This window comes from Nannospalax galili, unplaced genomic scaffold, assembly GCF_000622305.1.
Source record: "Nannospalax galili isolate Female #2095 unplaced genomic scaffold, S.galili_v1.0 scaffold409, whole genome shotgun sequence".
Classification (NCBI taxonomy): domain Eukaryota; kingdom Metazoa; phylum Chordata; class Mammalia; order Rodentia; family Spalacidae; genus Nannospalax; species Nannospalax galili.
Genome location: NW_008360308.1, coordinates 1,366,166 through 1,386,816, shown reverse-complemented (window position 1 = coordinate 1,386,816; position 20,651 = coordinate 1,366,166). Strand labels below are relative to the sequence as shown.

General features: G+C 40.4%; 1 protein-coding gene across 2 annotated transcripts in view; it reads left to right on the top strand.

Moving 5' to 3' along the window:
* The window catches only part of Grid1 (glutamate ionotropic receptor delta type subunit 1), an 829,150-nt gene that overhangs the window by 669,934 nt on the left and 138,565 nt on the right, over positions 1-20,651 (top strand). For both annotated transcript variants that reach the window (XM_008824432.2, XM_008824433.3), the window contains exons 9-12: positions 9,153-9,254; positions 10,769-10,966; positions 14,228-14,552; positions 15,711-15,849. In XM_008824432.2, coding sequence (XP_008822654.1) covers positions 9,153-9,254; positions 10,769-10,966; positions 14,228-14,552; positions 15,711-15,849 — 764 coding nt within the window. The remainder of the gene's footprint in view (positions 1-9,152; positions 9,255-10,768; positions 10,967-14,227; positions 14,553-15,710; positions 15,850-20,651) is intronic.

Here is a 20,651-nt window from a genome sequence, read left to right as displayed (position 1 = left end):
AAGAAGAGAGCCTTTAGTATGTTCATCTGGTGTTGTGGGATGGACCCACACATGAACGAGATTTGTAGAGATAAATAAGATTCTATATGCCTTAATTATATATATATATATATATATATATATGTACACACACACACACACACAGAGTCGATTAAATTGGGCGGAGGGGGACAGTAAGGGAAGGTGGGAATAGGGAAAGGGGAGGAGATGTAAATGCCATCAAGTTATACATATGAAAATCACAATAACTCAATAAAAAGGAAAAACCAAAACCATAAACAAAGCAAACAACCCAAAACCCCAAATGATAACAAATGCTGGCAAAGATGAGGGAAAAGGAAAACTTTTTAAAAATATATTTTTATTGATTCAGGATTTCATACAATTTATTTTGATCTTATTCAGACCCTTTCCCCTTCCACCCCCATCTTATCACCTCCTCCCCCAAATTCATGTCCTCTAGTATTATTTCCATTTACATTTTTTAAAGGCTTATTAAGTCTAATAAGTATTTTCCAAGTGCTCTTAGGTGTGTTTCTATGCCTTGGAATTGTGTCAACCTTCTAGGTGGCATGCAGGTAGGGAAAATAGATGCCTTCTCTTCCAGCATTTGTCAAATGCCAATAGATCATCATCTAGGGCTGGAGCTTCCTATTCACTTCCCGATCCATGCTGGTCCCCTATCTGGTTTGTGTTGCACAGATCTTGTGCATGCTGTCACAATCACTGTGGGTGGGACAACTGTCCTGTGGTTTTGAGACAACATAGTTTTCCTTAATTTATTCACCATCTCTGACTCTTACAATCTTTCCTCTACATCTTCTGTCGTGATACCTGAGCCTTGGGGAGAGAGGGTATGATTTAGGTGTCTCAGGGCTGACTCTGCAGTCTCTTACTCTCTGTATGTTGTCATTTGTAGGTCTCTGTGATAATCACTATCTGCTGCCAGAAGAACTGTCCCCTCTGGTGAGAGTTGAGAGATGTACTAATCTTTAGGTATAACACTAAGTCATTATGAGTCAGTTTAATAATATGTCTGCTTAGTCAAATGATATTTATAGGTTTTCTCCTATGGCCTGTAACCTATCTACCTATAGGTTTTTCTATAGTAGGTTTCCACATGACTCTTTCAAAAGGCCTTTGGTTTTAGTTATCCCTCCCCTTACTCCTTCTTCTGCCCTATACTTCCATTCTCCACCTCATACCAGTCCTAGCCATTATTTCTCTTTCCCAGTTGAATCACTACATTCTATATCCCCTCCCATGAACTACCCCCAAGAACCCTGTTAGTTTCCCGAACTCCAGTTTTACAGTTGAAACACACCTATCTAAAAATTGAAAGTTAACATTAACTTAAAAGAGGGAACATGTGACATTTGTCTTTCTGGGTTTGCATTACCTCACTTAGGATGACTGTTTCCAGTTCCATCCACTTACCTATGAACTTCATAATTTTATCTTAACAGCTGAATATTTCATTCTGTAAATGTGCCATACTTTAATTTCCCATTCATTAGTCGATGGATATCTAGGTTGTTTTCATTTCCTGGCTATTATGAATAGGTAAGCAATGAACATGGATGAACAGGTATCTCTACAGAAGAATTCAGTCCTTTAGCTGCATTCCCAAGAGCAGTATGGTTGGATCATGTGGGAGATTTACTTTTAGCTTTATGAGGAAACCCCACGCTGATTTCTATAAAGACTATATGAGTTTGTACTCTCATCAGTAGTGAATAAGTGTTCCTCTCTCCCCACATCCACACCAGCATCTGTCATTGTATTATTCACTTTTCTGTTGCTGTGATTAAAAAGAAAACACTGACCAAAACAACTTGTAGAAGGAAAAGTTTATTTGAGCCTACAGTTCCAGGGGTAAGGGTCCATAATGGCTGGGGAGGCATCACCCAAGAAGGTGGCTGGAGCAGAAAGCCAAGCTCTCACATCTTAAATCAGGCACAGGAAGCAGAGAGTGACCAGAAATCTGGCAAGGCTTAAGAACTCCCAAAGCTTCCCCCAGTGACATGCTTCCTCTAGCAAGGCCACACCTCCTAAAACCTCCAAAAACAGCACCTCCAAATGGGGACAGATTGTCCAGATACTTGGAGCCTATGGAGGACATTCTCATTCAAGCCACCACAATCATAAACCATGAAATCTCAAAGTAGTTTTAATTTTCATTTTCCTGATAGCTAAAAATATTGAGCATTTAAAAAATATTTCTCAGCCATTTGTGTTTCATCATTTGAGAACTCTGTTAGTTCTTTGCACCACTTTTTAATTGGGTTGTTTGGTTTTTTTAATGTTTACTTTTTTGAGTTCTTCATATGTTTCAGATATTAAACCTTTGTCAGATACATAGCAGGTTTAAGAGTTGGGAAGAGAACTCTTACTCACTGCTAGATGGAATGTAAACTAGTGTAGCTACTATGGAAATCAGCATAGGAGAGTCTAAGAATAATAATAAAATAGAACTACCATATGTCCAAGTGATACTTCTCATGGGTATGTGCCAGAGACTCCAAGCTCTGCCACAGAGTTATTGCCACATCATGGTGCTATTAAAAATTGGTAAGAAATGACTAGATGCCCATCAATAGACAAGTAAAGAAAATTTGGGCAGCTGGGGAGATAACTCAGTGTTTGCCACACAAGCATGAAAACCTGAATTTAGCTCCCCAGAACCCACAAGGGAAGGCCTGCCAGCACACATTTGTAATATTACTGGAGAGGCAGATGCAGGAAGACCCTTAGGGCTTCCTGTCTAGCCGGTCTAGCCTATTCAGTAAGATCCTCAGTAAGAGACCCTGTGTCAAGAAAAAAATCAACATCTGGACTCCACATATACAAATGTGCTTGCACATACACATAAATCGATGAACAAATGAGTCGATCAATAAATAATGAATAAAATAAAATGTGGTATGTATACATATAATGGAATTTCGTTTATCCAGTAAGAAAAATGAAATCATGACAATTTAAGAAAATATATAAAGAAATTATTATAGAAGACAAAGTAATCGAGGCCTTTGATTCAATCCTCTAAATCTCCTGAAAAACAGAAATACTGTTATCAGTTGTCTGGCATTATTGCTGTCCAATTCAAGCTCACCTAAGATAATGGTTCTTTTTCACCTTATCCCCCATTCAAGGCTGAATGTGATCCTTTGAAACATGCACTGAGTCCATTTGGTTTCCTATAAAAGTAGCCAAAAGATTGAAAATAATAGAGAACAAATTATTTTTAGAAAAGCTCTTTCAGGGGCATGATGATAAACCAACACATTCTAACCATCATTACTAAAGCCTGTATCCCACCTGAGGCCATGTATACTCTGATGATAGCAGTCACAGGTTGATAAGGGCATATCATTCTCATGGGACTTTAGCACTGACAGTGCCATCTGAGAAGCATGCTCATAAAAGAAGCTCTCACTTCTAGTACTTTCTTGAGACAGGCCTAACACCAAAGTACCCCACAAGCAGGCATAAAAGTTGACAACATGAATCACTGATCTATTGTGGTGTTCGGTAGTATTAGATATGAAGATTGGGGTGAAGTAAATGAGCTCCTCCCCCTCCTCCCTTCCCCTCCCCCTCCTCCCCCTCCTGTCTTCCCCTCCCCCTCCCCTTCCCTTGACTTCATTTCTTTTTTTCCCCTTTCTCCTTTCTTCCCTCCTCTCTCTTTTCTTCCTTCTCACTTCCCTCAGCTCCTTTCCCATCCCCTTTTCCTCTCCCCTTCCCACTTTCTTTCCCTCTCCTTTCCAGGAGTCACCAAGACAATGAAACTGGTCTCTGAGCTATAAAGCAATCATTTTGCTTCTGTCTTCATCCACGCTCCCCATGAACAGAGAATGCAGAGAACAATACTTTAAGATACCTCTGCTATGAAGTTATAGATCACAAAGCCCAATCTTCCAATGGAGATTGTTCTGTTTAGGGTTAATAGCCCTGAATTAAGGACAGGGCCACAAATTTCTAAATCCTCACATCTTACAACTAAGAAACACTAACATGAAGAATACCCCAATTGATATAGGAAATACATTTTTCTGAGGCCAGTGGCTTATGAAATTTTTCTCCAATTGGCTGATCTCTGGAACAGTTGTTTGTCATAATCAGATTTTAAGCCCATATATCTCCTTTAAACTCCTGGCTCCATCCACATTTCTGGTCTGGGTAGAGCAGATCTCTGCAGTGAACGAAAACACGTCTCTTATCAACTAGTGGCAGTACTCGTTCTGTTTAACAGTGCTGGAAATTACTTTTTCAGGCACTGATCTTGACAGGTCAGCTGTCAAAAATGGGTGTCTGCAGCCATAAATTCATTGATCCCATAAACAAAATTTGTCTGTAAAATACAAGGGGAAGTTGGAGTAGATGTACTTAGGTACAAATGAGATGATCTGGAGCTGTGTGACTAAGTGTCAGGACTTCTTCAAGTAAAAGGTTTTTCTGCCTTCCCATTTATTAAGCTCATCAGCCTCCTTTTTCTCCCACAGACTAAGACATTCTCCTTGTATTCTGGGCAGGAAGCTCCGGGCACCCTTAGGGTACAGGTAGTACTCAATCTCTCTTAAACTGATCAGCTGCAAGCTTGGTAATTATTTTAACTTCAATTGGATTCTCTCATTTGGTTCTCTCTCCTGCTCTTATATATCGGATGTTTTGAGAAATGGCCTCTCAGAAATTCTGAAAGCTCCAACTCTGGTCCTAAGATTTGGGCCAGAAGACATAGCTTTGTGGAAATAGGCAGATTCTGAGCCTGGGGCACTGGGCTCTAGCCTGATCTGAGAGAATAATAAGCCTTCCTGCTCAATGTGAAAGATCCTGAATCCTGGAACATGGCTGCACTTTGATGTGTTTGAAAGGCAGAATCTGAGTTTCACTTTGAAGTAGTTCTTTTTTTCGCCAGGGTGCAGGATGCCCAAAGGCCAAGGAGAGAAAGTTGGCATGAAAAGAAAAGAAAACAAAAAATTTAATTCCCAGGCACTTTCAGAACCAAAGATAAGAATGATAACAGACTTCGTGGGTTATTCTCCCCCCTGTTATGAAGTTCACTTTGATTTAAATGCTCTTCCATAAAGTTGTTTGAATATTAGCAGAAATGCTTGACACCATCTCACTTTCTTAAAAGAGAAGGATTAGCTGTTTTGAAGGACCTGGGCTTCAGTTGTGGTCACTTCTGTCTTCAGACCTAGTAGGTGTATATAGCCCTACTGTAGCTTAGAGGGCTACAGAATATGAGACAGTGGTCAAGCTAGCAGTATGCCTCATGTTCTAGGAGATGAGGGCCTCCTCTCCTTAGCCCCTTGCAGCAAGCACATGGATTTATTGGGTTCTGACTCTTAGAAGGGTCTTAACTTAGTGGCAGATATGATGCTATTTTATGATATATTACTTCAAATTTCTTGTCTTCCTTTAACAGCCTCTTAACTTGGTAGGCAGGAAAGATAGTTTTATTTCATTTTATAAATAAGAAAATGGAATCTGAGTAAATACATTGAATAAATAGCTATTGGATGCCTTCTATGTCTAACGTCCTGTGATAGCAAGTGGGCTGTCTGGGGTCATTCGTGAAAGTGGTGAGGCCAACTAGAACATATGGTTCCTAAAACCTAACTCCATACCGTCACGCTACCATTGTCTGCCCCAAATCTACACTAGTTACAAAAGTTGATCATTGAAAGGAGAGCAAGGTGACTGAGGCGAGGTTGGAACCAGGAGATGGGAATAAGCAAGAGCAACTGCAGCTTCTGATTCCAGGGAGCAAGAGCAAGTCCCACCTCAGAGACAGTCTGAGTCGATGAAGGCTCTGGAGACCACTTCCACTGCACCTTTGCATATAAATCCTGGAGACTGTGTGAAACATTCATTAGCTGTGATGACTGTAACATACTAATGTATGATAATGATAGATGACACATCTCTATCCTGATATCAGGGGAGACTAAAGGTTGGAAATGCTCATTGAAACCTCTGTAACTTTTCTATAAATCTAAAACTATTATAAAGTGAAAGTGTTTTTTAATGAGTCATAGTTTATCAGAACCAGAAGTTGAGAAATAGAATGCCAGGGAGAAGGAATTGGACACAAAGATCAGGAGGGCACATAATGTGCATAATAAAGGGTAGAATTCCAAGTGGTTGAGTGTACTGTGGAATTCCAAGTGGTTGAGTGTACCATGGCTATCTAAACTGAGTGGACTGAGAGTATAGTGGACTAAGGGTTAGGAAGGCTGCTTTTATAATGTGGGCTTACAAATATAGGGAGTTATTCTATAGGAAATGCAAATTTATTAGAAAATGTTACTTTGCATAGTGCCAACATTGAAGGAACAGAGCTCTTGTTCCAGCAGAGCTAAAACCCTAGCAGCCCAGGGCTTCATTCCATGCTTCTGTCTGCCTTTACTTTCCATTAATATGCCCAAATATGGGTCTTCTTGATTAAGGCCAAGCAGAGCTCCATCCCAGGTTCCCTTCCAAGACAGGGTAGCAAAGAGTTAAGATTCCCCTTCTATATGCCAAAGATGTTTGGCAGCAGATGTAGGAATCCAGTCCCAATTTAGGAGAGAATATCCCCTTGACACATCATTAAGTCAAGATTGCCTCCATCATAACTCTCTGAGTCATTATGATGGTAAAGGAGACTTTCAGACTTCATCCACAGTCAAGAGGAGTACAGAACACACATCAGGGCTCAGTAGTTCCAGTCCAGCTAAACAGTTAGATACAGAGGCAGGCAGCCAAAATACATGCCCATTCCATCCCCCGAAGCCATGTTGTGGCACCCAAAGGGCATGGGGAATCAAACCCTTGGCTGAGTTTATACTTTGAACTGGGAACATTTTATTTTTAAATTTGTTTTGATTGATTTTTTTAAATTTTGTGTATGAGTGTTTTATCTACATGTATGTAAGTGACCCATGTGTGCAATGTTCACAGATGCCAGAAGAGGGCATTAAATCCCTTGGAACTGAAATTATGGACTGTTATTAGCAGCCATGTAGGTGCTGGGAGCTGAACTCTGGTTCTCTGCAAGAGAAATCAATGCTTTTAGCTGCTGAGCTGATCTCTCTCTCCAGCCCCCATGTTATTTTAAATCTAGTGTCAGGAATCTACTGAGATCAGGTGCTATTTCTTGATCTCCAATGGAATAATCATAACAATTTTTTCTCTCTGTTCCAGTTTCCATAGTATGGTACCATTAATACCTTTGATGTGTTTGATTGGAATTTTGGATAGATATCAATTTGTTCTTTATTGCTTTATTGCGGTGTCTTGTAAGTCACTTAGCATTAGTGTGGGACTCTTCAGAGTACATGGCCATGCTCCAAATTAAATTATTTGTTCTCTACTGACAAACATCCTATTATTTAGGATGGAGTAGTTCTTAGTGGATGTTGGGTCCAAAGTGAAAACAAGAATCCCAGGCTTCTTGTAGGCTGGATCTAGGATTCTTTATTACTGTTATTATTAATTATTATCATCATCATCATTATTTTATGTGTATGAGTGTATTGGCCGCATGTATGTAAGGCACCCATGTCATGCAGTGCTGGTGGAAGTCAGAAGAGGGCACCAGGTCCCCTGTAACTGGAGTTACAGAAGGTTGTTAGCCACCATGTAGGTGCTGGGAATTGAACCCAGGTCCTCTGCAAGAGCAGCCAGTCTTATTAACCACTGAGCCATCTCTCCAGCCCCCAGCCTGGGATTGTAAGTACCATTCTGATAGTTTTGATTTTGGTCTCAGAATTGTAACATCTCTCAAATGTAATGGCTCTAATGCTTCTGGAAGTGTGGTTTCTTAGAGTCTAGTGTACAGACCACAGGTGTCAAAACTATGGGAATAGTAGAAATATTCAAAGTGGAGCTTTCTTTAGGGCCCTAGTAGCACATGTCCACAGTTGAGTACAACTTCTGCTTGGATTAACTAAGTATACTGTGCTTCTTCCCTAATAAAGTGTAAGTGCTGTCTAAGGCTGTCTGATCCATCAACCCCTTGCTATATAAATGATGGTCAGTGGAGTAGCAGCACCTGGGAGAACTTGTTAGACATGAATAATCTCAGGCCCCAGAATCAGAAAGAACATATAAAATCCCTGTGTGACTTGTATATACACCGAGGCTTAAGAATTACCACTTTATAGCAGTGGTTCACAATCCTGGCTGTTTGTTAGAATTACCCAGAGAACTAAAGTATCCATATCTAGCCTACTACCAACCAATTGAATCATAAGTTCCAGCCATATAGCAAGGTTTCAGTATGTTTAAAAAGTCCTTCAAGATGTCCCAAGCTAGTGTTCCAGAGACCTAGAAGAACTATTGGAGGTAACTCAGAAACCAATGTTCCCTATGACAAAGCCCCCAGACTCTTGTTAGTTGGGTCAAAGGGGTCTAATTAATAATATATATTATATGTAATATAATATATAATCTCCTCAATTAATAATTGGGGACTATTGACACCATAAAAGTTTGGTCACTGTTATTGGAGCCTTTTAGTGATGCAGGGAGGAAAAGTTGTTCCTAGGTACCTATGCCTTCTTTGCTATTTCCAAGCCAGAGTCTTCTTCATCACCTTTGGGTACTTAATCAGAGTTGTGTCAGACTATTAGATGCAGCCTGGAACTTCAAAAGGATATGGCAAATACAAAGTACTTGTATTTATTGGGCTATCAGTTTCTACCTACATATCAGGGAAAGTTACAGTGTTTGCACTACAACAAAGGTAGGCAGGGAGCCCAAGACAAGCTGTATACTGGCGTCTTTGTTACTTGCATTACTCTTGTGCTTTGGTTCTTCCCGTGATGGTTCCATGGGTAGGGAAGTCAAAGGGAAACTTAGTGAAAAGCTGTGGCTTTCATGGGAAGACAAAATAAAATTGGACATAAACATTCATTCTAAAGGCAAGCTCTTGCCAGTTTGTTTCATTTTAGAGATATTGGAGTCCTGGGACTCTAGGTGAGCTGATGGAGAAGGCAGAACTCTCTGTGTGATACATCTCTCTTCTCATTGTGGTATGGTGATAGCTTTGAGTCTCTAGAAAGTCCAGAGAGTTGTTGATCTGCCCAATTCAGGCTCTCAGTTCAGAAGGAACTCCTGAGGCATGCACTGGAGTTCCTCACTCTCCCCCTTTCTCTCCACAGCTGGCGACATGGGACTCAGAGAAGGGCCTGAATGGCAGTCTTCAGGAGAGGCCCATGGGCAGCCGCCTCCAAGGACTGACTCTGAAGGTGGTGACTGTCTTGGTAGGATCATGGGGATGTCCTGGGAGCTTCACCATCCAGGTCTCTGAGTCAGAGGCTTCTTTCTGGTTATTAAGGGGTTGAAGAAGGGATGTCAAGGAACCATTTCTCAGGAGGCCTTTCATCCAAACAACTATGTAGGAACAAAAGAGAAACATAGAGACTGTCTTCAGGGGATTCTTGGCCTCCTAGGAAGGATTCCTGAGGCGTACTACAGGAAGACCATTCATGCCATCTGCCTCTGGGCTCCCAACAACTCTTAGCCACTCTGTCTGGATCTCAACCTACTGCTGTAACTTGAGAGGACTGTGTAGGTAGCCAGGTTTCTCAGAAAGATGCATATAGGACATTCTACCAGCTCCCAGCACTGCTGATGAACAGAATGTGATAAATAAGTTTGCAATGCCTACAGTTCAGTAGTTATAAAATTTCTATATAGTTTTCCTGGAATCATACACTTTAACAATTGCGAAACACTTTGGATGAAATTTCCTTTTTAATTTCTTTCTTTTTGAAGAACTTTTAATTTACTCCCTTTCACTTGGTCCAGACAAGGTCCACATTTTTCCTTAGCTTCCACAAGCACAGGGATCTTTGCCTGCAACATTTCTACATTCCCTCTTTGCCCACTATGAATGAGCCTTACATCCTATTTTTCTAACAAAAGTAACTTCATGAGATATATTCTCTCATACTCTTTTAATTAAGCCCCTTCATGTTCAGTGTCACACAAGAAGGAATGCTGGGAATGGAGCTGAGATGTTTTCTACATGGTCCCCTTCCGCAAAAGACACAGAATACATTCTGTGGGGGTCAACTCAGCACAGCTGTGGATTCGGGATCCAGGGGTTTGATCTTGTCTTACCCTATGACATACGGTGTTACCTTGGCCCATTAATCAGCACTTATTTTCTAGCGCAGCCTCATAGCTGTAATGCTGTCCTCACTCCATCTGATATCACACAGTTTTATTGCCATGCATTATTCTGAATGAAAAATGTCACATTTCCTATGTGACTCCCCTGGAATGATGGCATTTCCTGAGGACAGAATCCTGGGTCAGTATGAATGCTGCAGATGAAGGAAAGAAAATACATCATGATATTTTGTGGTTTAGGGGTTAGGGCAGAGGCTAGGAAGACAGACACAGGACAATTAAATCTCCACTCTTCCATACTGACCTGCTGACTGGAGTGTTTCTCCTGTGCACTGTACCTTGACTGTCCATAAAGTGCTTTTAGAAAAGGGCAGAGGAATTCAGCCTCTGGGTAGAAATTGGATAAATACTAACATTCCACTATTATTGTTGTTGTTAGTATCATTTTTATTACAGTCAAGGCTGGAACTCAGAGTTTTATACATGCTAAAAATTTGCCCTATTACTGAACTATGCTCCTAGCCCCAATATTAACAATCTGACATTATGATTCATCAGACTGGTCTCTCTGCAAATGTCTTAGAATATATACTAATGACCCTGTTGTTGAATTGAAGAATGTCCATCCTGTCATCCTCAGGAAGAGCCTTTTGTGATGGTGGCTGAGAACATCCTTGGACAGCCCAAGCGTTACAAAGGATTCTCCATAGATGTGCTGGATGCACTCGCCAAGACCCTGGGATTCAAGTATGAGATTTACCAGGCCCCTGATGGCAGGTATGGTCACCAGCTCCATAACACCTCCTGGAATGGGATGATTGGAGAGCTCATTAGCAAGGTAAGTCCCCAGATCAGGGCCACAAGGCGGGGTACCAAAGTTTGTCTTAGGAGGTGCCTGAATTTGGCCTATCACATAGATGGGTCCTTGGGACCAGCTATACACACCGCAGTTGGCATTCTGGACACATTGAGACTGTCCTTTCCCCTCACCTTCCCTGCTATATCAAGGTCTACTCTTATCTTCCCATAGCCTGGCACTCTGTCTTTTCCTCTTCTGCCCACTGCCCTGATTACTTTAGAGCCCATTCACTGAAATAAGCCTCCTCTGTAATGCAGCCTTCAATAAACCACTCTTACACTCAGGCTGAGATAGGAAACTCATCCCCCTCTCCCAAGGAGTTCTGTTGAGAGTTTTCTTATGTTAATAGGCTATAAGTGTAGCAGGCACCCATGTCAGTGTAAGTGTGCAAATGTGAATGAATGTGTGCACATACCTATATTGCTATGTGTTGGTGGTATGGCATTCCCCAGCTTCTTACATACATGTACTGTCATTATCATTCTTCCTATCTGTAGAACATACCACTGTTAAAACTCACAGCATAAAGACAATTCATCAGGATCAGAATGATCCTGTCATTTTATGACCTCTAGGATCATTTCCCTACAGTCCTTTACAAGGATGGCTCCCTCTCCAACATTACTGCTGCCACCAACCCTGACAATTTCTGCCATTGTTAAGGAAAATCCTGGATTATAGTGCTTTGACCCCTTCACCTCCAGTCACCTTTTGTGTTTTTGCTCCAGTATCCACACTCCTGTTTCTTGCTAGTATCTTACAGGCCACCCTCTGTCCTACTCCATGGCAAAAACCTATTACCCTTCTGACTATTTGGGATTCTTGCTCTTGAAACACAGTATCAATGCTTTCTAAACCTATAATGGGAGATGCCAGGCCCATTATCTTTCCAAGTTCCCTTACTCTTTTTGTGAAAGGAATTTTATTGTGGTAGAATTTGGATGCTACAAACACCCAGGTCAGTTGTAAGTTTCAGTGTGCATGATTGTGCAAGCACCACCATAATCTAGTTTCAGAGCCCTTCCATTATCCCAGTGCAAGCACTCTTACCTAGTTACAGTTAATGCTGCTCTCACCCCACCCCGTTCCCAGCCAACACTTAATCTATTTGCTTCCTATGTATATGTGGAGTCGATCAGACATGGTTCTTGGTGTATGGCTCTTTCTACTTTGCGTACGTATTGGAAGTGCATCCTTCTTGGATGTTTTTATGCCCTTCTGATACTGTAGCCTTCGTGCCCTGAGTATCCTCTGTGAACACAATTCTGTTATCTACCCTCAACTTGTACATCCAGGTTTCTGCATGCAGTTGTAAAGCTTATCCTTATTAATATGTGGATGAGCGGTCTCCATCCTCAGCAGGGCTTTCGGGATAGCTCAGCTCCCTTCATTGGCCATTTTTGGGCACCATGTTTACATCCCTGAGATACATTTCAAAAGTTTTCTCTTTAAGTTACCTAATATCTAATTTGCCTAATCTGTCCTCAATTAAAAGGGGGAAAACGTTGTCCTTCTATATTGGGGGAAGAAATTGAGACTTTGTGTATAAAATTCTATTTCCTATGAAATGCATGCCTGTGGGTACCTCCCCTCCCCTCTCGGGGGAGTCCTCTTCCCACTCACAGGTTGTTCCCTGTACCATAAATTGACTTTATTGTCCCTCCTCTGGTTCTTGCTTCATAGATGAAATGCCCTTTGTCCATCCTATGTTATTAACCTCTCCTGGTCTACCAAATCTCTTTCTCAGTTTCTTTTTTTCAAATATTTTATTTATTATTTTTATTTTATGTGTATGAGTGTTAGACCTGCATGTAGGTAAGTACACCCATGTCATGCAATGCCTGTGGAGGCCAGAAGAGGCTGTCAGATCCCCTGGGTCTGGAATTATGGACAGTTGTTAGCTTCCATGTGGGTGCTGGGATTTGAACCCAGGTCTTCTGCAAGAACAACCAGCGTTCTTAACCACTGAGCCATCTCTCTAGCCCTCTTTCTCAGTTTTTTAAAAATAATTTTTTGAGCTTTACAGTTTATTAGTTGTTATTATTTTGAGTTTGTGTGTGTGTATGTGTGAGTGTGTGATGTGGGTGCTTGTGTGCATGTGTGCATGCATGTGTGCGTGTGTGTGTGCATTCATGTCTATGCCACAGCATGTGTGTGGAGGTCAGATGACAACTTGAAGGAGTTCTGTACTTCTACCATGTGGGTCCCAGGGATTGAATTCAAGTTGTGAGGCTTGGCAGAAGGCACTTGTCTGAACTGAGCCTCCCTGCTGGCCCTTGTCCTCAGCTCTTAAAGATGGTTCAGACTTCCACACTCTTAAAGACATCCCTGGGTCTTTGATTCCTGGGAAGGGAGACAAGAACAAGACCTACTCTGACACAGCCACTATTCCCCTTCGTTACTCTGGGTTGTTAGATTTCAGATGAGATATGTTAGATGTTAATATATCTCTGCCCTCTAGCTCACATTTTAAGCCTTATAAAGTCATTGTATGTATATTTCCTCTATTTGAGCATATAGTTTGGGTCTGTAGTCAAAATTGGTCATTCTAAAACACACCTAGTTCTTTTGATGCTTTGAGCCAATAAGGTCAGGGTACTGGCTGTGTCAGCAAGTTTTAGGAGGACAATAGCTGATGTTAATGAGATTCAGCATAGCTGTACAACCACATAACTTCTGCAGTAGTTTAGAAGTACAAGCATTCATTGTGGGATAATAGAAGATGCAGAGGCTTGATGGAGCTAGAGAGGGTACCTGCAGTCTTTCTGTAGAGAGAGAAGACACAGATTAGCCTAGAAGACAGAAGGAGCTTCTTGGCAGGAAATAGATGGTAAAGTGTCCTTCTGGATAACTTGTCTATCTAACAGTGAGTTTCAGGGTTATGAAATTTTGAGTGGATCACACAGAAAAAAAGGAGGTAAAGTTTGCTAGACAGAATGATAAGAAATTGAAGAACAACGGTGGTTCACAGAGAAGTGAAGATACTTTACTGGATGTTATTACCTAGAAGAAAATTCTAGGAGTGTTCAGGCCTGGGGAGAGAAATTTGTAAGATGGAGTATCGGTAAATAAAAACATAGTGTTGGGTTTTCCTTATATCCTTGAATGCCCATGAGGCTAGCTCTCATATCCAGTACCTCTGAGTGGAACTACCAAATGGGCAGAGGGTAGATTAGATCTTGACCTAAGGTGGAAATCAGACCTGAAGGTCACCCTCTGATGAACTTCCTTGCTTTTCAGAGAGCTGACTTGGCCATCTCTGCCATCACGATCACCCCAGAGAGGGAGAGCGTTGTGGACTTCAGCAAGCGATACATGGACTACTCAGTAGGGATTCTGATCAAGAAGCCTGAGGAGAAAATCAGCATCTTCTCCCTTTTTGCACCCTTTGATTTTGCGGTGTGGGCCTGCATTGCCGCAGCCATTCCCGTGGTTGGAGTTCTCATATTCGTGTTGAACCGGATACAGGCTGTGAGGGCTCAGAGTGCTGCCCAGCCAAGGCCGTCTGCTTCTGCCACGCTGCACAGCGCCATCTGGATTGTCTATGGAGCCTTTGTCCAACAAGGTACCGTCCCAGTTTCCTGTTGTTTGGATAGCCCTGGGGGCCTGGAAGAGTTTATATATTGGCAAAATTCTCAGATGCGTATCACAACAGTCATTTAAAATGTAATTTTATTTGATCTCTAGGCTAGTGCTAATATCGGGATGCGCTCAGTTTTTCTAAGCAACACCAGATAGAAATGAAATAAAATAGTAACAAGGAACTCAACTTCTAATTCTGATTCTCCACTTTAGATAAAATTAACATTGGAGTTCTGTGTGCTTTCTTTCCCTCCCACATTAGACTGATTGCTACGCACACAAGGTTGTCAAATGAAACCTGAAACTTGCTTAAGTCTGAATCCTTAATGGGAAAAAAAAAATCATAGTCTTGCAGCAATCATGTGAGCAGTACTCCAGCCCTTCTTGAGACTCACAGTCTCCTACGTCTGACAGCACTTCGATCTAGGGGTGAATTTCAGGATTGTGCAATTTTGACTTGAAATGACAAATTGCAAAGTTCTTAATGTGAATCTTTGCCCTGTGTGCATCACAGCAAAAGCTTTTCAGGGTTATATAAGGAGAGTAGGTAGGGAGAAGCTTTCTTCTGCTACCACCTGAGGAACCAAAGAGAAATAATTGGCCTCAAAGAGGCAGCTTCTGACGGAAGGTTACATGCACTGGTTTCTGAAAGACCTGGGAGAGGGAGTGGGGAATCATCCAGTAAGGGCTGAATATTAGTGAACGTGTTATGATAGATCTCATTTCTCTGGGTTAAAAGAAAGTTGGGAAGGCTTCCAGGTAAGAAGCCATTCTTTATTTACAGAAATCCAAAGTTTATTCTATATGAATTTGAAATTGTCAAAGACCTTGCATTTGATCCTGGAAGTTCTTAACACTATGATTCGGAATTTTCTAACTGGAAGATTGTGATGTTTAGAACTATGTCCTTGGTGTTTTGACAAATATCTCACCACTCGGGTTCAAGACCAGTTTTTCTGTCTTTTGTGGTCCTCTGGTCTTTTCTGATATTAGTGGTTTGAGGACCTTTCCTACAAGAAAATGCCCTGTGCACCAACAGTGGCAGTCTGTGTCAGTCTGTGTCCTTGGCTATCGAGTAGCATCTGCTGGGCATGGGTGTGAGAGGAAGGCACAGGCCAACCGCTGTTCCTTCCTCCCACAGGTGGTGAGTCTTCTGTGAACTCTGTGGCCATGCGCATTGTTATGGGCAGCTGGTGGCTCTTCACCCTCATCGTCTGCTCCTCCTACACAGCCAACCTTGCCGCCTTCCTCACTGTGTCCAGGATGGATAACCCCATAAGGTAAGCCTACTCCTCCTTCTCAATCTGGAGCCATCATTTCTGAAAGGCTTCAAAGACAATTTAATCCTGTTGAAAGTGGCTTGATGTCAGGGAGAAAGCCCCCAGGCAGAGGTGTACCCAGATTTAGGAGCTGCAATTGGCTAATGGGAACATTTAACAGATGAAAAGAGATCCAGTCTTGTATTTTATTTCAGTTACAATTTTATAGATGTATAAACTAATGAAATTATATTAAACTGAACATTTAGACAGTGATTATACAAATAAATTAAAACACTAATATTAACAAATTAAATTTCTGTAGAAATTTAAACACAGATTGCAAACTCATCTAATCAAACTTTTATCAACATTTACTTAAAATTAATTGAAATCACAAGCCTAATATATTTTCAGATCTTCAAACATCTTAAAATTAGTTTTGAAAAGACATGCTAATTGGGCTGTTGAGACATTTCAGTGGGTAAAGTTACCTGCTGCCAAGCCTGATGATCTAAATTCAATCCCCAGACCCCATATGATGGAAGGAGAGAAACAGCTTCAAATTGTCCTTTGACTTCCACATGCATGCCATTGGAAGCACATAAGCACATATGTGTGTACACATGTGCACATACATATGCACGTACTGAATAAATAAATAAATGAAAAAAAATTAAGAAAAACAAGCCAGTTATTGCCAGGATTATAAACCTTGTTTTTTTGCTTATATTTATAAAAATTTAACATTTTAAGCCAGATGTGGTGGCACATGCCTTTAATCCCAGCACTCAGGAGACAGAGACAGGCAGATCTCTGAGTTCAAGGCCAGCCTGGTCTACATAGTGAGTTCCAGGACAGCTGGGGCTACAGGGAGACTCTGTCTCAAAAAGACAAAAAAAAAAAAAGTTTAACATTTTAAAATCAAGTACGAAAATTTTTCTTCATTTTTACAAAATGTTAAAATTATGTGATGAAAGAATGAGTTCAATGCTGTGAAATTACTTCTGGAAATGTCTTTATTTTATGATCAGATTCTCAAATATGGCGCAAATTGCAAAAGCACTTGAACAAAGTGAACATGGATTGGTTATATAGTTGCTACAGTGGGGGTAGGCCTGGGAATACTCTGGGTACAGTGTTGGCTTCAGCATTACCTCTCACTTGAGCTGTCATGGAGTGCCAGCTTTGTAGTTCCCTTCCCCCACCACACTCACTATCAGCATAATCATTCTTTTTTTAAAAAAATATTTATTATTTTATGTGTGAGTGTATTGCCTGAATGTACGTTAAATGCACCTGTGTCATGCAATGCCCACGGAGGACAGAAGAGGCTGTCGGATCCCCTGGAACTGGAGCTACGGACAGTTGTTAGCTGCCATGTGGGTACTGGGATTCAAACTTGGGTCTTCTGCAAGAACAGCCAGTGTTCTTAACTGCTGAGCCATCTCTCCAGCCCCATATTGGTCCTTTTGATCAACAGATCTATCAAGTCATCTGTTTTCAGCCTGCTTCTTTTGCTCCAAACTGCCTATTTAAGACTTCAGATTCTTTGAGTAAGAGTCCACATTCAATATGATATTATCTGATATCATTACAAAATCGACATTTTTACTGAACAAATTAGAGTCACATGCAATTGTAACAAATAACATAGAGAGGTTTCCTAGGCTCAACTAGGTTTTCCCCAGTGCAACATTTAGCAAAACCATAGTATTGCATTACACTGAGGATATTGACGTTGATACAATTGACTGGTTTTATTCATATTTCCCATCAAATATGTTATATAAATAGAATTATGTATTTTGACTGTGGCTTTTTCAGTCAGCCTAATTCTTTAGAGATTCATCCAGGTTGTTGTTCATAGTTCATTGCTTTTTACTGATGAGTATATTCCATGTATCACAGTTTGTTTAATCATCCACCCATTGAAGGACATCTGGGTTGCTTCCAGTTCTTGGCAATTATAAATAAAACTACTATGAGCATTGCTGTAGGTTTGGTGTGAACATAAGGTTTCATTTACATGTGCTCATCACACAACAGTGTGGTTGCTAGGTTGAACGGCAATTGAGTGATGAGTTCTGTAAAAAACTGCGCTAGCATTTGGTGCTGTCTCTGGGTTTCATTTTATCATTCTGATAGGTAGGGAGTGATATCTCATTGTGGGTTTAATTTGCAGTTTCCTAATGAGTAATGATGTTGAATATATTTATGTGCTTCTTCATTTATATATCCTCATCAGTAAAATACGGTTTAGTATTCTGTTCACTTTTTCCTTGGATTATTTGAGCACTACCTTTGATATTTAAAATTCTCTATATGTTTTCTGCTTACATGTTTAGTATATTTTACAATATGCATTCCTTGATCTGAGAATATGATTTGCAAACATTTAAAGCTCTTAACAGGATTATAAAGAAAAAGTTTCAGTACTGGTGAGGTCTAATTTAGAAATATTGTGTCCCTGGGCCATGTTTCTGATGTCAAGTCTTGGCCTGGCCTAAGACTTGGAAGATTTTCTTCTATTTTTATCTTGCTTAAAATTTTCTAACTTTACACTTTTCATTTTGCTCCATAACAGATTTAATTTTTGTATATGGGTTGAAGTGGAAATTTCACTTATTCGTTTGTCCCTTCCCCATTCATTCAACCATTACTTATTGAGCGGTATGAACCAAATAGTGTTCAGAGCTCCTGAGATACAGCACTGAGCAAGAAATCAACCTCTCTCTTGAGAGACTTGAATCATAGCAGCACATAAATCATAGCTTTAAAAAAACTAAATGTATGATCTACCAAGAATGCTGTGGACAAAGTTAAGGTTAAGCAAGGATAGGTAGTGTGAAAGTGAGCGGGCTCCCTCACATGGAATGATCTGCAAGGGCCAGTTACGTCAAGAGGATGGTGTGACTGTACTGGTCTGAGGCCAAACACCAAGATCATATGAAACAAAAGATATGTTCTCAGTTTTGGAAATTAGAACCCAGGAATTTGTTTCTTAACATTTTAAAATGGAAACACTCACTACTACCAGATATGGACTCAGTGACTAGGCAACAGACTGGGAACATTTGGTGAAGAGTTTTGGTTTCTGGAAGGCAGCTATGCTCACCACTGTACCACCAACACCTGAGTTTTGGTTTTTGAATATTTGAACTATGTGTATTTATGTCCTTTCTTAACTTTTTCGGGGGAAGGTATTGATCATTTGCATAGAACTGTTTTCTTATCAGCTACTTTTGCCAGAACACTACAGATGTAAAATTTTCACCTGTTTCCAAGGCAGAAGTCTGCCCTCGCATAGGCTATAACATACATGTGTATATGTCATGGTATTTAAATTATGAAATGATAACCATGATAAAGTTAAACACTATATTCACAAATATTTCCCTTCTCATGTTCATTGTGTCTATGTACTAAAATCCACAGTCAAAGCAATTTCAAGTACACAGTATGGAATCATTAGCGGTAGTTAACATGAAGCTTGTTAGATCTCCACAACATACTCATTACACCTTAATGACAACCTATACCCATTTTACCCCCTAGTCCCGGCCAGTCACCACTCTACTCTCTACCTCACGCATTTGATGTCTATAGACTGTACATATAAATGAGATCAGGTTGAAATAGTTGTCCTGGGTTGTTTTCTTTTTAATTAACATAACGAACAAATGACCATGTTTCTTTTTAAGGCTGAATTATATATGTGATTTATATCAATATCTACCTGCCTATCATCATCTACATCACATTTTATCTTTCCATCCATGGGGAAAACAAGTGAATTCCCGAATTCTGACCATTATGAATGATGCTGTAATGAACATAAGAGTACAGACTTCTCTTCAGGATGTTGATATCATTTCCTTTAATCATAAACCTAAAACTGGATTACTGGATTGTGGTGGTTTAAATGAAAATGTTCCCCATAGACTCCAAGTATTTGGCCATTTTGTCCCCAGTTGGTGGTGGTGTTTTGGGAGGTTTTAGAAGGTATGACCATGCTAGAGGAAGCACATCACTTGGGGTGGGCTTTGAGAGTTCTTAAGCCTTGCCGAATCTCCAGTTGCTCTCTTACTTCCTATGCCTGCTTGAAGATATGAAAGCTTAGCTTCTACTCCTCCAGCCACCTCTGCCACCATGCCTCCCTGCCATGATGGACTGACCCTTGCTCCTTTGAAACCATAAGCTAAATAAACTCTTCCTTTTATCAGTTCTCTTGGTCATGGTGTTCCTATCATAGCAACAGAAAAGTGATTAATACATGGCTCATATAGCATTTCTATATATTCTTTGTGAGGAACTTTTGCACTCTCTTCCATATAGGCTATACTAATTTGCATTTTCAGTAACAATATACAAGGGTTCCCTTCTCCATATCTAAGATTTAATAGTCATACTAGTAGGTATAAGGTGATATTTCATTGTGGCTTTAATTTGTATTTATCTGTTGAACATCTCATTTTCATAAACCCATTGGCAATTTGTATTTTGAGAAGTGTCTATTCAGGTCTTTTACTTATTTTGGTTTACTTTAAAGTCTCACACTTCAGCCCAGGGTAGCCTCAAATTTCCCTTCTTTGTCTCAGCCTGATAAGTGCTGTGAACTGCAGGTATGCGTCACTGTGCCCAGTTCTGTTGCCTATTTTTAAATCAAGTTATAGTTTCTTGCTATTGAGTTGTTAGTTGCTTATATATTTTGGATTTTTAACACATAATCAGATATATGTTTTAACTGTTTTCTATCATTACATAGGGTGTTTATTTATACTCAGACTTTTCTGTGTTGAAAATTTTTGGCTTGTAATTTT